Below are 18,043 nucleotides of genomic sequence, written 5' to 3' on the forward strand. Positions count from 1 at the left end.
TGACTGGACATACAATTTAATAATTTTCCGGAGCCGTGAACTTGTTGCTTCATTATATTTTCCAAGGCTGTGCTATACTTCAAAATCAAATCAATTGTAGACAATTTTAATATGAACTTCGTTTTTCATTTTAATAAATTATTGAACTACTAAAAGACTGACTAACTTTAAAACACCTGTTTAATACGTCCAGCTTTTAATTTTTATGCTTGAAAACTTTACAATACGAAGACAATAATAATAAATAATGGCGTGAAGCCAATAAAACCAGTTAAATCTGGTTCTAAATTGAATACCTAACAAAACTAAGATTGAATATTTTGTAAATAATAAAAACTAGTAACGAAAAAAATAATAAAAAACACAATTTTCATCGTAAGAAATAGTTAAAAATAGCACATGTGTGTCTACTTCACAATATATTGAACAAAGAGCATAGGATCCTATAGTCTTTGATATTGAAACGTTAAACAACAATTCACGTTTAAAGTCCACATGATGAGCAAAAAAAAGCTTTCATGTTATAGTAAACAGTCAAGAAAAAACTTTTTTAATGTCTATTGAATTAGAATACATTTGAATTGGACATGACATTGAATTTATAATGTAAATATTATGTGAGTATCATGTACATGTTTGATACAAGCATCCGGTAACAACAATTAGTTCAATGACAGTTGTTTAGTATCTGTGTAATGTGTATTATTTTTTATATTAAGAAATCAACAAATTATGTGGAGCCAACAAATTTTTGGCATATGTTACCGTTTTGCGTAGGAGAACAAGATTATAGTTTTGTGAAACGCATAAATAATAAACATAGAGAGCAAACGACAACCTACGTAATTGGTGGCTCTAAATAATTATGGTACCAAACATAGGTTTATATTAAGCAATAAATATAGAAAAGAAAAAACTGCATACATTGCTAAATATGGAAGCGACCAACGACACTTTAATTGATTATTGCATAATACATTCTTTTATACTATTATTAACGGTACTCTTAATTCATTTTTATTTGAAATTGCCGCTGTTACATAGATTTCTCTTCAGGTGTAGAATTTTGGTCGAATAAGGAGACAAATTAGAAAAAAACATAGATTGAACATCTAATTGAATAAAGCAACTTTGAAAATGTAAGTCACTAGCCAAAAAGATAAAGTCTCGCCAACATCATTGTTGAAATGACTGCCAAATTTTTTCATGAACACGAGTTTGCTTCTCTCGATGTTATAGTAGCTCAGTAAACTAAAAGATTTTTCCAAATAGAGCTAACTCAGACCTCTTTGAGACTAGATCGATGGCGGTAAAGACATCAATGTATTAAGATGACCTGAGTATGGTTGGCTTAGCTGTTATTTAAAAACCGTGAATTCTGAAGAGCCCCAAACTCATATTCATCTTGTGATATATTCATGGAGTGTTTGGGTGAGTGTGAAGGTGCAAGCAAGATTGAAATTGTTGGTTCTTAGATTTGAGAGTAAATCAAAGGGCTGAAGGAAACAAACTAGCCATGGTAAAACATGTAAGATGTTGGGAAGAGGATTCATTACTTCTACTATATGCCAATCGTTCGTTCAATGAGAATGTCGGAATTTAGCAATTGACAATCGTAAGTCTCTCAAATCGATTTCTTATAGGTTTAGATCAATTGGAAAGTTATTTTCCTATTGTTCCTTTCCTTTGGATTTCCATATTGGGCCACATGGGCCATGGCAGGAAATTTGATCGAAAGGACAAAATACTTTTGCGTACATGTAAATTTGATCTTAGACATCACGAAAAATGTTGAAGATGTTGAAAAAATTTTATACTTTCGATTTCACAAACATATTCTCAATTAAACGTATAATTTTTAAATCCTGATTCATATGCTTTCGGAAATAATGACGAATTCTTCAGCATATAGCATCGATAAAACAGACTTGCGAGAACTTTTTCTCTTCAGTTTTAAATTATATCTGTATTTTATTGTATCAGAAGTAGCTGAAGAAACTTGGGGCTTCAGTTTTTGCCTAGGGCGGCGCTTTGTGTAAATCCGGCCCAGATTTTGAATACTTATTGGAACATTAAATAAGGCTTTTTTCGTTGTATTATGTATTTTTTTAGTAGAATTCAAATTTTAAATTTTCTTTTATGCTATATAGGTTTCATCACCGTTGATGAAATAGTTAGCAGGCATTCACTAATTATTCTTTTCAGTTGAAAAGCTGATTAATAAGGTTTTAGTCAGTTGATTCACTGTAAATCGAATTTGTTTCTGTTACTTTGATTCTTGTATTCATCTCTTTATTAATTAATTTACTAAATGGTTCATTACAAAGTACGCAAACGATTTGTGTTACAAAGTAAATTTGATTTAACGAAATCACATTGTGTACTTCACAAGTAAAACGTGCATGTTTTTTTGTTGGCAACAAAAATTTGTTATTCAAATATTTAGATATTTGAATATATCAAAATGAAATATGAATAATATGTTTGTATGATATATCAATAATAAGAAAATTATTATCCATACTAGAATGATACCCACCCGCTTCGCTGGGTTTAAAAGTAAAGATTGATAAACATTGCTCTCGCTTATCCCCTTTCTATAACACTCGAAATAATGGTAAGGATTCTTTTACACATGTAAAATAGATGTATGGTTTTCTATTTTTTAAAATGTATATTAGTAATAAATATTCATTGAGTATATCAGAAAAGATGGCCGTGACTATTTTTACAGAAATCTGTAATTCATGGTAATGTCAAATGACTACTTTTACAGAAATCTGTAGTTCATGGTAATGTCAAATGACTAGTTTTACAGAAATCTGTAATTTATGGTAATGCCAAATTAAATTAATTGTCTTATTCTCAAGTATGAGCTATATTGCTGTACAGTTTCATTAGAAACCATTCGCTAGTTTTAGCGTGAAAGCGTAACAAACAAACAAACAAACATGCTTACTTTCGCATTTATAATATATAGAGATAGAGAAATAATGTACAAATAATTATTTTGGAGACAAGAAAAGAATGAAAATAGTGACAAGTTATTTTAATTTGAAAATATTTATTTATTTATTCTAAGTACCTTGAAACATATTTTTTTATATTAAATTAAATTTATAGGTTTTAGCCACATTTTAACATTGAAATGTTACGGTCATTTTGACAATTTTTAAAGGTTGCTTTAATATTTAATTTTCGTTTCATAAAAATTTTCTTTAACACCAAATGTTTTAAACCCTTAATTTGGCCCTTAATAAACCCAAAACCAATATATCCGGAAAAATAACCCGTAAAAAACGGCGGCGGAAAAAATAGATTCGGGAATATAAATCACAAACACATCTGATATTGATTTTTGATAACTCTGATAACTTTGATTTTTGTTATTACGAGTTGGTTAGGTTGAGTTTGTCGGGTATAGACTATAGGAGTACGTTGGGTTCTGTCAGGAGATTTAAGCCCTTGCGTTCTAAAATGGAACACTATTATAGAAAACGGAGATATTATCGTAAATGAATTTTGATTTTGATACAAACAGGCCTAATTTTGCTTTTTATAAACTCCAGGATCAGGAGCGATTTTTATACATTTCGCGAATAAAAGATATACCACACCAAAAAAAAAATAAAATAAAATAAAAAAAGTGCATTCTAGTGACATCACTTCTATCGTTGCTAATGTATTTTACACCCTTTTTTTAATTTCGATAAGATTTAAAACCGAAAATCCCATTTTAGAATTATCTGCCGTACTAGTATAATGCTGTTTATTTATTCCACAAAATGGTGATATTTACCACCAAAAGCAAAACTTGCTTAAATTATACTATACCCAGAGATATTATGACATCAAATTTTTTACCACATATTAAAAAAAAACACACACAAATCTTTTTGCGTGTTAAAAAACTTAATTAGGTATAAATTGATTACAAAAGTAGTTAATTATAGTACAAATTTATTTAAAAAAAAAAAAAAAAAAGTGCCGAATGCCGATATTATCGTAATTTGTTAATTGGGTATGAGCCCAAGGTTATTTATTGAAATTACATTATAAGATTTTAATGAATATAATCTATTTTGGTCTTAAATATCGCTAATCTTACCAAATTTGAAAGCAATATATAATTATATAATTTTATAAATGAATTAAATTCTACGAAAAACATGCTGTTCAAAATATCTGAATAAATAATTAGATATATATTATATAAAAATATATTTGGACAAGTGCCCAAAAAAATATTTTTTTAAACACTCCCACTATTTAAAGAAAATGTCTCCAACTAAACGATTCGTGGTAATTATTTTGGTTTTAACTTGAAATTATTGGTAAAAATAATTGAAATATGAATCAGTAAATATTCTCAATTAGTAAAAAATTTTAAAACGTCCGTTGTTTTGTAACGAATCCAAATTTATACATTTTTTGAATGAAATAAAATGTTTTTACGTTTTATTTATTTTTAGTAACATATTTCTAAATTTATAACAGATTGTCGGTGTTTTTTTGGCTTTATAGTAAAAAAAAAAAAGTGTAAACAGTTTCATAAAAACATCTGCAAAATTATATCTTTATTCGCATTTTTTTCTAAAAAAAACTTGTAAGTGGGTTTTTTTTAATAAATTGTTCTAAAGCAAATATACTTTATTATAAATAAGCTAGATTTAACCCGTTGAAAAATCAACAGTACTCGCTTTTGATCTAAAAAATTAATCGTTTTTTTTGTGATGATTTCAAAGATTTTACATCCGTTGTAGACAAGAACATTTTAGTTTTCTGTGCAAACATTCATACTTAATATAATGTAATTGTGGTGGAAGCGCTGGTCACATTCAACAAAAATTTGGATACCTTACCGACCAGTTTAGAGACTAATTAATTAATTAAAAATACACTTATGTTATTTAGTATATTTTTAATTGGTACTTGCTTTTTTAGTTGATCGATAAGGTATCCAAATTTTTTCTTTGTACAATAATATGTTTCGTTAACTATAACGTACTAAAAATTTGAATCGATTATGCTGAGGGATAATCCTTAAGTATAAAAAACTATTGCTTTCCCATTCCTGCATATCGTGTTAGAATGTTAATCAGTACTAATCAGTACGGCTAAAAAGGGAGGAAAGAATGGAAACGAAACAACTTCGAGTAATCAGTCTAGTTACGTGCCCTGAAAGAATGCTTGAACGTTCAAAAAAAAAAAAAAAAACAAAGAGCCAGAATGAATATCAAAACATTGTCGAGAAATGACCATAAAATAGTACCCGTCGGATGTACAACTATAAAGCCAAAACTATTTAAACAAGGTTGCTTCATAAAATTTTATTTATGTACGATTATGACCATGGAATAACTTTAATTATTTTTCGCGATAATTCAATTAGTAATGTAAATATTTTCGCAAGTGAATTCCTATGACGCCAGAAAATATACTTTGTTTTGCTTTTACACTTTTTAAAGCAATTATAATTTTAACTCATGTCAAAATTTTAAATACATCACGCGTCTTTTTAGCAATTTTAATGTGATTTATATCAGACAACGTTAGTTGTTATCAAACTCGTGATTTTAAAATTTGAATTTAATGTAACAAACGTTTTCTTTTATTTCTACTTAAGGATGTTCGAGCTCCAAGGCAATTTTAAGTAAAAAGCTTGTTTTTTTTATATGACTTAATCTAAATAAATTCTGATAATTTTAGGGGGGGGGGGTTGCCCGATTATTTAAATAATTCAATGACTTCGAAAGTAGGCATATTTAACGTTGGTTTTATGGAAAAATGGTAGATGGATGATATGTTTAAATAGATTTCCACAAAACTAGTCGATGAAAATTAAAAAAAAAAACTATTTAAATTAAAGTTAAAACTTTAATAAATTATTGAAAAAAAAACTCGTTGTGCCTGGTTAATTAAAGATGTATGCGCATGGTAGTTGGGACACAAATTAAAAAAAATATATAGTTTGAATTTTGATGGTGAATTATGCTATAGCTTGACAGTATAAGACGAAAAGTATGAATAAAATTTTGTATTATCTGGAGTAATTTTCAAAATATCGAAAATTGAAAATTTTGTTTTATTATTTACCTTTCAATATTTCGAAAAATAAGGCAGATATCGAAATATTTTATTCTTATTTTTCGTCTACATTCATTAAGTTATAACAAAATTCATCATCAGTTGAAAATAAGGTACTAATAATTTCAATTCTAAATCTAAAATTGCCTTGGTGCTGGGACTACCTGAATGGAAAACAAGCAAATAGATAAATAAGCTGACCATTGGTTCATAATTCAAGAGGTAGAGATTTCGATTCCCACTTAGGTAAATATAGGTAATATAATTGTTTCCGTAAAATATTCTTGCTTTTGTTATTTGTTTAAACTTTAAAGCCACAATAAATTTAAAAAAAAAAAAAGGGAACAATATTTAAAAACATGAATGTAAAGGTTACAATATGACATTATTTTTGGAATATTACCATTACAGTCAAAATAACTATTATTTATAAATAAAACAATTATTAAGAATATTCTAAAAATAATAATAATAAATAATTGCAGCATAAAATATCATTGACCCAAATATTTGCAGACAACAATATTCTTAAAAGTAGATTAAAACAAAAATATATTAAAAGATAATAAAATAAAACAGAAAGAAAAATTAAATAAATTAATAAAGAAAAAAATATAATAAAAATTTCTAAAATGAAAGAAAAAATGTAATTATGTATTTAAGTGATTTTCAAACACTTTTTTACAATCAATATATATTAAATTAAATTAACTTCCTTCATTTGATATGTACATTTCCGCTAAACCATATTTAGTATTATTATAATAATTAATGTCTATCCTTCAAATTAAGACTTATTATCTATAATAATTGCAAAAAAATATATAGTCAACCTTCGTAATTATTTCAATTTTGTTACGAAATTGCAGGCGCATACCAATTCTATGATTATCGTAATTATAAAATATGCAATATCAATTATGAATCATACAATTTTTTACTGTCAAATTATTCCATTCATAGTTAAATTTAATTTGTTTATTCGAAGAATTTTAGGGGTAAGTACCTCAGTAGAATACTGAAAATACTTGATAATGAGTTTGATAATATCTTGCATTTTATGCTACTTGATTTCAAATACTTGATCATTTGGTGAAAGATTTGCGAAAAAAATAATCCATAGTTAATATAACTGTATTAGAAAAAGAATTAGAAAAAAAAAATTGTTGGTAAGTACGTAATTTTACTATCGTGGTCCTTAGTCAACCGTAGTAGCTCAGTTGGTTAAAGCATAACCAATTCCGTTTCGGCGGCATGTCTAGGGTAGCGGATTCGATTCAAGCCGTCACAAAAAAAAAAATTAATATAATTAATAGTTGTGATGGGCTGGTGTAGTGCATGGTATTTGCATGAAGGAGGTTCACTCAGCCTCTCAAAATAATTGAGGAACTGATAAATGAAATTATCAGCGGAAAAGGTAGTAAAACACATATATGTTATCACAATGGGCTCTATAGTCTGTGTGTCCTTCGAAGACAACCAATATAACCTAACCTAACATCGTGATATTTAATTAGTTATTTGAATAATTATGGGTATTGTTTCAAATTTTATTACCGACGCGGTGCAAGCGGAACGAATGAGTTTTATGAATTTTGAATAAGTATTTAAATATAAATAGTATTGTATAAATTTTATGACTATCTCGGCGCAAGCGGAACTAATTTCGAAAAGGTAAAATAAGTTTGCTTCTTAAAAAATGTCTCAAACATAAGTCAAATTCAAAGGAGACATTTTACGATGACCTTGACTTTCAGGGACGCTTAGAGATATAGAAAACAATTTTCTGATAACAAAAAAGCTAATATTCTTTAAAACCGAATACAATTGAAAAGCGTATGGGGTTTAAATAAGGCGAGCATTGGTGGCAATCGTTAATTCAAAGCCTTGCTCTCCAAATCAGCTTCTCTGGTCGAACATGTCTTCGCATGCATTTGATAAATGGAGTCCAGCCATCATTCGAGCAATCCAATAATGTTATATTTTAAGGAAGCTTGTTTCCGGGTTAAAATTGACTTTCATTAAGACTTTTCACATAAGTAATTTAACTGATAAATATACTTCTCGTTTTGACGTGCTCAATAAAAATTATTCTCTATCAAATGTCTTATAAACAGCAAACTTTCCACAAATTAGTTTCGACTTATCAACTCCGAAATTTTTTTAGGACGATATGAATTTAATTGCGTTGCAATTAAACGAATTACGTGAAATTAATTTTAAAAATGATTATGCATTTATAAAATATAATTTTCTGTAAAATAAATTTGAAGTGGTGTATTTTGTTAAATAAATAATGATCAATATATTTTGATAAATTTTTATAATTTATTTTAACAAATGATGTCATTTATATTATAATACAGTGGTGACATCTACATGAATAGGAAAAATATAATATTGAATCGTTTGTTTACATTTAATTAATACGTTTCATATATTTTATTGAACAAACAGTCATCTTATTTGAACAATTGTGTTGAACAATCGATGTCTTATTATTTATTTTTAAAGAAATAGATAAAAAAATACTCTTCAAATTTTGCTACAACATATTACGCAACATATAATATAACTTTTGTGATGATTTTAAAATTTTTGGCGAACTAAAAAGTAGTCATAAGTTAATGTTTAATAATGTTTTTTTCGAGAATTTGCTTAAAAAAGCATACGAAAAAAATATTCAGTGGGTTAGGTTTACTCAGATTCGGTTAATTTATTAGGTTACCACGATATACAGTCATTGGAATCACTTGTACTTAAGAAAATCAATGATATATAGAATAGTCAAGAGAAGATTTAATTCGGCATACGAAACCCCATACTTCATGATGGAACATAATGAAATGCAAAATGAGAAGGATTAGTTTGTCAACCCTTTTCCAAGGCTTATTTATCGAGTTATATTGTTTGCCAACTATTGGCCAAGTCTTGGCCAGGCTAATAAAGTTTTGCTAGCTTTGATCAAGGATGAGCTAGCTAGAAAATTTTTATTTTTCAGCTCTTATCTAAGGCTTGGTCAAGAATAATGAACCAAGTCTCCGAACTTGATTGTTGCTTAACAATCTTCTCCACCCCGGAATGAACTAGATTTCTCTATGAGGCGTTTTTTAAATAAATTTCTCTCAACCGTCGCTCAATCGCTTTGGAAAGTTAATTTGACTGTTAAGATATCAAACACAAAATGTATTGATGTTAACGAGACATAGACCACTTTAATAGCAATGGGGGTAAGATGCATTTCTTCGAAAACTGTGAAGAATGTGGCATAGATTCTTATGAATTAAGCTCATTTGGAATTTTAATGATCCTTTACATTATTTTTCAAGAAGATCCTCGGAAACTTACTAGAACATTCTTATACTTTTATCCACCAAGTATTCAGTTAGTCTCTACAAATATCCCGTAATATGTAGACGTTTTTTATAAGAAACCAATACGTTAGGTTGAAATTTTTAATTGAAGACCAAGGTTAATCTTCTAATATGACTGAGAATCGAATGAACTAAAAATAAGACGTTCTGAACATACAACTACTACTTTTGACTTTCATAACAGACTAGCGACCCGCCGATTCTAAATATACTTATACAAAAGTGTGTTTATTTACGACAGCACATTAGAAACATCTCAAATTAGCAGTGTTTTCTACTATATTATGCATGTATTATACATGTATTGAATCACTCTACCTATTGAAAAAACCGCATCAAAATCCGTTGCGTAGTTTTAAAGATCTAAGCATACATAGGGACAAACAGCGCGAAGCGAGTTTTATTTTATAAGTACTATATAGTGATGATATTGATATTGTTTTTGCAAAATCTGAGAATCATTATTTCAAGGAACGAGAACTGACTTGTCACTAACAGAATATTACATGAACATGAATAGATCTTTATTCTGCTGACTGATAATAATATTTTAGATAATATAATTGATTATAATGCATTATAATTGAATTGAGTAGTAAGATTAATAATAAATAAATAAACTATGTAATGATTTTAGATGTCATGACGTAGATATATCATTCATTTAATATTGTAATGTAATATTGATAACACATATCATGTAATAAATTTAATACTTCAAGTTTAGTACAGTTATGTACAAAAAAAAAATTATAATAAATTTGTGATAATTAATAATATAACCTTTTATAAATATTATTATAATCAATTTTAATTTTATCTAAAGTTATTGAATATGAATCATTCAACTGTCTATGGAGAATTTATAATTTATCATACACCTATTTGTTTATAAATTTATATTATAGTAAAACGTCTTTATAAATATCCTTTACTTAAATACTTAATGAAAATTCAATAAATTAATGATAATCATAGTTGTTTTACTTGTAAAAATTTCCGGTCAATGTTACACTATTTTCAAGTGAACAATTCTTAACTTCAGAAAGTGATTTTTTTTTATTAATTCATTAATTGTTAATTAATTATTAATTCATTAATTGTTGTCTAAGCATGTATTTTACAAATTAAAAAAGCCGCATCTCGATAGACATCAAGCGAATTAAGATTCTATAAAGATAGACTAATATTTCATACATTTTTGTAAGAATCAAAAAAAACTTGAAGAGCCAATTAATTTTTGATACATCGATACACTTTTAGGACAATTTAAAAAAATCTCTTCAATTTTCTCCCATCGTGAGAGGAAAAAATTAATAGGTATATAACAAGTATTTTTAATTCCTCAGACAAAATTTGAATAATATTATTGTAAATACAAAATGATTCAATATTTTAGTACTATAATATAACTATTTCTATTCTATAATGAATTAAACGATATGTCATAACTATAGATTCAGAATTCCGCAGTAACGAGCCAACAGAATACAACGTGTTGAGTCAGCCACCATAATTCTTATTAGTGAAATTCTTGTTTCGGAACACATTGAATTGTACTTATTTCTATATAGATTTAATAGATGGCGTTAAGTGGCGTTTACAAAACGAATCGTATTTTCAATTTATATACAAATGTTACGTTTTCAAGTTTGATCATAGGTTCTTTTATAAATCCGAGAGTCTATTAGGTTTTGGCGCCAGACGTATTTTTTCTTATCATCTTAATCTTGTATGTCTTGTGTCAATGGGCTAACTTTGTATATGCTTTCTTAACTTTGTAACTCATAGGAATCTAATTAGTTAAAAATTTATTAGAGAATACAAAACATTTGAAGCGAGATAAACACTTTAGATAGATGCTTAAACATTTTGTTTTTGAAAATATGTATGTTCTAGAATACTTGCGGTTACTGAGTTAAGAACTGCCGGTAAGTAGCTAGGAAATTTTAGACCATAACTTGTGGATATTCAGTGCAGATATCGATAAAGTTTTGTTTTTAAGGTACATAAATATTATTCCGGTATTAAATTTTGTAAATAAAGTATGACTAAGTAATAAACTTTGATTTTGTTTGCAAATTTTATCTGGATAATGCAAATATGTAAATATAACTTTCAAATTTGGAAACAATTATTGATACAATTATTCTTTTAAAGTAGTGCCGTATAAAATTCGATTTTTTTAAATAAATAATTAAAATTGTTGATTAAGAAAACAAAAACAATGTCGCGGTCGTTCCAAACAATTCATTTCGAAACATTTTTAGTCTGATTAAATTTGTTCGAACTTTTGCGTAAAGATGGCACCACATATGCTCTATAAGATTACGGTATATGATGAAATCAGTTTAACTATAATAATCACTTTACGAATAAAAAAAGTGTACTGTAAATTTAATTTTTAGAATCTAATATTAACGTCATGGTTTATTTTCAGAAAACAAATTTGAAAAATTAACATTATGAGTTATAAAGTTTTCTTTATATGTAATATAAAAAATTATGCAAATATAAAAATACCCTACAAGGTTATTATGTGGCTTATGGCAATAATTATATGACTTAAGTCAGTAAACTGCTTGATGAATATATATATATACATATATATATATGATTACATTTCTGGATCATACATAACATGAAACATGTTTTTAAAAATATTAAAATTTATTCCGAATTGTCTACATAAAGTATTCAAGGTTAATGATAAAAAATTTTACTGTTGCGCAATCTATTGGTGAATGGAATTATCAACCGTTTTTATTGTGGACACCCGATATACATACAGACCAGACCACTGAAAATGGTGTTATAAAAAAAATTTTTTTTTCTGATAAAAAATTATGAAATTTATAAATATTTTTTATACGGTAATAAATTTTATGTGATAAGACGTTTTTTTTTTGTATACTCAATACGAACGGAACTGGTCTAATGGTTTAAATATAAAAATTTTTGCCACGTAATCGTTTTTTTTTTTGTATAATATATTTTTGCAAATCATTTTTGTATAGTAAAATTTTTTACTTATCTTCTTTTAATAGAATCGGATATTCTTGATTTTTTTTTTTACAATACAGAAAGCCATCTGCTAACGTTTTAAAAAAGTATTTTTAAAACTCAGGTAAAAAGTGGACATCTGAGTTATCATAGTCTTTTACCGCCTAAATATTTTATACAATGGATTTCTTAATAATGAAAAATGAAATAAAAGAAAGTAAATTTTTAATTACTTACAGTGTAACCCTGGTGTAACGGAATAGTAGCTCCATTTTGCTTCCGTGACATTATTTTCTTATAACAATTCACAAATTTATATAAATCCAAAAAGGAAAAAATATTTTTTTTAAAATAAATTAATATAAATTTTTTTTTTTTGGTCACTTAGTATTAAAATAAATTATTAAAATATATAAATAATAAATTAAGTATATTCTTATATTTTTAGAACATGTGTTTACGTCGACGATTAGCGTCAAAATGAAATAGCTTGGCGTCGTTCATACGGCGTATAGCACAGTTAAGCGATGAGGGAGCCGCTTCTATCTAAATCCCCTCCATTTGTATATATTTATATTTGGCGCCCCCTTCTGGGGCTTTGAACACTTTTCTTATATTATGAATTGTACATAACAATACCTTTGCATTAGGTACGGTTTTTTTTTATCAGTATTTGTATAATTTATGTGTTTCTTCATGTGTGTGTGTGTTGTGTGCAAGTGTGAAGAGGCCGGACAAACTTTTGTTATCAATAAATTTATTGTTTATCCTCTTTTTTTTTGCATCATGTTTGTAAAAATTGTCGTTACCCCACTCTTTAATACTTATAAATAGGTTTTTCAACACACAATTCTGTTTTAAAGTTGGAATTTGGATTTGTTTACTATGAAATAAATTATATATTAGAATTAGAATCATATTAGTGTTTTCATTATCGATATGTTCAAGTCATTCGTATGATTAATGGCGGAAAATGATATAAATTGTGTACTAATTATGTAAAAAAATAAAATTTGATCATTTTATTATGGAAAATTTTTTATATTATCTATCCCAAGCCTCAAACTTTTAGTCATTTGTTGCTTACAAGGCAGTCTCTAGCTCGAAAAATTTGTGATAATTTTCATTCACTTCACGTTTACTTCGAAATATAACGCTTTAAAAAATATTTTTTTTAAATATGAGCGCATCAATGCGCCATTAATATCCAATTTGCGTTGAAATAAAATTCGTTAAATCGGTGTTTATCGAATTGTATGTTTCAGAGTTTATTAGATAAACCTTTCAAATTTAGCAGAATTCAATTTCGCCGATTTATTACATTCGCTAACTGTAATATGTATAAATTTAATTCAGAAAATTGTTAAGAAAACGAAGAAAATTTTTAAGGGAAAATTGTAGTTTGCATAATATGTTCCATTATAATATGGAATTTTTTCAATACCACTTTAAAAATTAATTTTTATTTTTATTATATCCAATTACTAAATCACGATAGAAATTTCTAGAACAGACACGAAGATCTAAAAACTATAATTAGCCGACAGCCGCATACTACGAAATTAATCCATTTTTCATTATTCTATTGAAACATTAGATTAAGTTGTATGTTTCATTAAAATTTAACTAGAATTGGTAGCGGCGTTAGCTCTCTTGTAATTTTAAATGTCAGCCAAATGAATTTACCATTTATTATTATTCCTGAAGGATTAACAAAGAAATAGATATCCTACAATTTGAAGATTGGGGGCAATTTACAATTTGCTGATTCCCGAAAAGAGAACGCTAATCTGACGAGAATTTTCTTCTCTAAGAGTTGTCCAACAGTAGGTGCATAAAGAGCACATACACAAAGTTGTAACGGTGATTTAACTAAAAAGTTTTTTAAAAAATAGTTAAAAAAAAAAAAAGAATCCTTTTGCATTGTTTTGAATTTATAAACAACAATTTTCAAGACGTTTGGAAAACTTTATGTTTTTACATTTTTATAAAACATAAATCTATAAGTATTTCCATGGTATCCTTGGTAAAGTATACGAAAGTACAGTGGACGGATATTGCGTATTAATAAAATCCAAATTTGTAACTTGATTTTTGGTTGTCCTATTGAAATTTTGTAGAGATTTGCATTACGACGCGCTTACAATATCATATATGAACTAAATATCATTGGAATTAGATAAAATTCAATTGGCGGTGATAATTTTCCAAGAACAGTTATTAGTCTGTAGGTATGTTATCTTCTATTAGATTGTGTGACGATATTAATGATTAATTGAATCAAGTTCCTAAAACAATGCGAAATTTGATAAGATTTAATTCAAAGTCATTGTTAATTTTTTTATTATTTAAAATTACGTCAAAGTAAATAAATAGAAATTTAATTTTAATATATTTAAAAATGTGAAAATTCTAATTTTAGATCAAAGAAGATTTAAAGATAATTTCTAATTTTATCCAGTGATGAAAACTGTCTTGTGATAAAAACTGACCCCTGCGACAATGAAAATATATAATGTCATCGTGAATTCAATATTATGAGACACCATTTAGAGACACTGAACAAAATTTACCTGTCTTTTGTATAGTAAGACGAGCCGTAACTAGATCTCATGACTTAGCTATTGAAAGGCAGTTCCGTTTTATGTTTAGGCTTTATAGACTCGAGCATAGAGCCCACTAAATTTTTAGGACATTTTAATGTGTGTAAATTCAGTCGAATTGATAACCTCCTCCTTTTTTGTTTGAAGTCGGTTAAGAGTATACGAATAATGAAATTAGTGATGTTGCGAATCTGCCTACTATAACTCGTTCGAATACTGAACATTAAAAAAGTTTAGCGAATACCGAATAGTAAATGGATATTCGTTCTATCTCTAAATGAAATATTTAACAGAGAGTTCTTCAGTCTATCGAATAAATTAAACTTTGCAAATGATAGGTATTCGCATTTAGAAATATATTTCGACTAGAAATAGAACACACCGAACATTTTAAAGTTTTATCGATTATCATGGTATAAAATATTACTGATTATTTGCATGATATTCATAAACAGTTTGTTGCGTGACCGAAAAATAAATGCAATTCTGGTAAAGGAAAACGAAAGTCTTTCTATGAAAAGGGTGCAATACCCTCTATTGATTCAAGAAATGTTTATGAATGAAATTATATAATTATGTAAGCATAAAAATATTGGTTGTGTTGGTTGGTAACAATACCTTTCAAATTAATAATTAGTAGGTATATTGTAATTATTATTTTGCTGCGAAAAAATATTCTAGATCGAATGTTCAAGCGTAAGGTGAAAGTAAGACGAGGAGTCATTTTCACTGAAGGTTTTAGGGTGATGAAAGTCGTGCCTTCTTACTAGACGCTGCCATAACAAGACGCTGAATCGGCAAATATATGAGTATTTGTAAATTATTTTTGCAGTTCCATTACCAATTAAAGCGTCGAACTGTCTAGGCAGTAACGCTTTAACAAGCATTATTGTATTCTTGTGAGAATGGGCTTATCTGTATTCTTGTTGGTTTTCACTCAAGTCTTGACCTTACACATCAAAATTTCCTGCCAATATATTTTGAATCTTGCTAAATGCTGTATGTTTTTATATTACTATTCACTCAATAATAATATAATAATAATATACTCAATATGATTTGATTTACAAGGAATGCTTTATATTTAAAAGCTTGCTTTTAGTCGAAGCTTTTTTAAGTTAATAATTTCCAGGTTTTAATAAATAAAAATCGATTTGAATATTTGAATATCTATATTCTTAAGTTTAAAGGGTATTTTTGTTTTTTAATTTAAGAAAAAACTTACCTTTAAATTTTGTAGAAGATCTTTCTATAAACTGGCTGGATGTACAGCTGCAAATAGCAGTAATACTTGAGTATTGGAGTATCTAAAATCAAGAAAAGCAAAAACAAAAATAAGTAATCGTTTGTGGATATTTTTGGTAAATGGCAATGGTTTGTGGATATTTTTGGCAAATTTACTTAAATAAAGAAAAAAAATATTTGAACTTATTTTTGTTCTGAAGGTAATGGACAGGCAAAGAAAAAAAAGCGTTCAAAAGTTAATAGCAATTATTATTGGGCTTAAATGTAAATTGTTAAATTTCATTGAATATAGTTATCTACCATCGCGACAAATTCTAGTTCTTTATCTTGCAGCAGAACTGCAGAACTTTTTCCCATCACTTTTTATAAATTTAGCACATTGCCGAAGCAAATGGAGCTATTGCTTTTGTACTGATGATGGAATTTTGAAAAAAATTCTTCATATATTCATCGATCCTCCTTAATAGATGTCAAAAATGATCATCGTTAAAATTTATTCATATATATTATATCTGTATCTATGTATATACTACATATGTAACTATACATTTATGTATCTACTCTCTCTAGCAGTCGCAATTTACGTCCGATTTGAATAAAATTTGGTATCAAGAAGGGTTTTTGGTATTAAGGTTAAGTTCGCAAAAGTACAAAATTTTGAATTTTTCATAATAAATATTTTTGTATTTTTAGATCAGTTCTAAGCAAAGAAGTGCTTTTGCAATTTGTTCTTGAGACGCTTGGTTTCCAAAATAAAAATTCTTGAAAAACTAAAAATGTAATTATATTCGATTTTAAGAAAAATGTGTGTTTTTTCAATCTCTGAAGAAATTCGCTTAGCTAACGCAGTTCCTGCTCCACGAATTTTTTAAGTACTTCGTGGTATTTTATAGAAGAAAAAGAGAAGGACTTTATAAAGTGAAATCAATCAAGTGGTGCGTGATTTCAATCAACTTGGCGTGCTAAAAATCAATAACTATATAAATGAAATCAAATTTATTTATAATCCCTTTGAGTAAACATTTTCAAAATGTATCTTATCTTTCTACTCAAATATGATCAAAGTTTTCTTTAAAAAATTAACAAAAGTTTAATTTCCTATCCATTGAAGAGCGCGCAGAAAGCTTTCTAAGTTTTATGCATTATATCAGTAAACAAATTTTTAACTGAAACTTTTTAAATAAATACAAGGATATATTAAAAAAACTATTGATTGATAAAAAAACCTTACAAAAATCAATAATTTGATTACGTTGAATTATTATCAAAAACTATTAATTAATAGTATCATTAGATATATGATATGCTAAATAGTGTAATGTAAAATGATTAATAACAATCACAGATCATTGAATTTTCATTCAAGAACATTAAACTATTATTTAACCGACGAAAAACAAAAGGGAAGAGTTCACCAATTCAACAATCTTCTTTAATTTTTAGTTTTTTGAATGCATCTTCGCTGATTATAAACATATTTTAATTATTTTTTTTCTATTGGACAGGATATACTTTCAGGGTAGTTCCATTTAAATATAATTATTAAAAATAATAGTTTAAAAAACTAATAAACACGTTTTTGTCACTAGCTCTATTAAAAGGTTGAAAATAATTTCCCTAAAATAAAAAAAAAATCATTTTATGTTGTTGCGTGAGTGCTAAATTTTGAGTAAAGTCATTTTAAAATATCTTAAAAAGCACCCCACGCTTTTTTACGATAAAAATAATTTT

The 18,043-nt window shown here is 27.2% G+C and overlaps 1 protein-coding gene across 1 annotated transcript in view; it reads right to left on the reverse strand.

Moving 5' to 3' along the window:
- The window catches only part of LOC123296668 (proton-coupled amino acid transporter-like protein pathetic), a 34,889-nt gene extending 21,927 nt beyond the window's left edge, over window positions 1–12,962 (reverse strand). The window contains exon 1 of the mRNA XM_044878243.1: window positions 12,702–12,962. Coding sequence (XP_044734178.1) covers window positions 12,702–12,752 — 51 coding nt within the window. The 5' untranslated portion in view covers window positions 12,753–12,962. The remainder of the gene's footprint in view (window positions 1–12,701) is intronic.
- Between the last annotated feature and the right edge of the window lie 5,081 nt (window positions 12,963–18,043).

Source organism: Chrysoperla carnea, chromosome 3, assembly GCF_905475395.1.
Source record: "Chrysoperla carnea chromosome 3, inChrCarn1.1, whole genome shotgun sequence".
In the NCBI taxonomy this organism is placed as follows: domain Eukaryota; kingdom Metazoa; phylum Arthropoda; class Insecta; order Neuroptera; family Chrysopidae; genus Chrysoperla; species Chrysoperla carnea.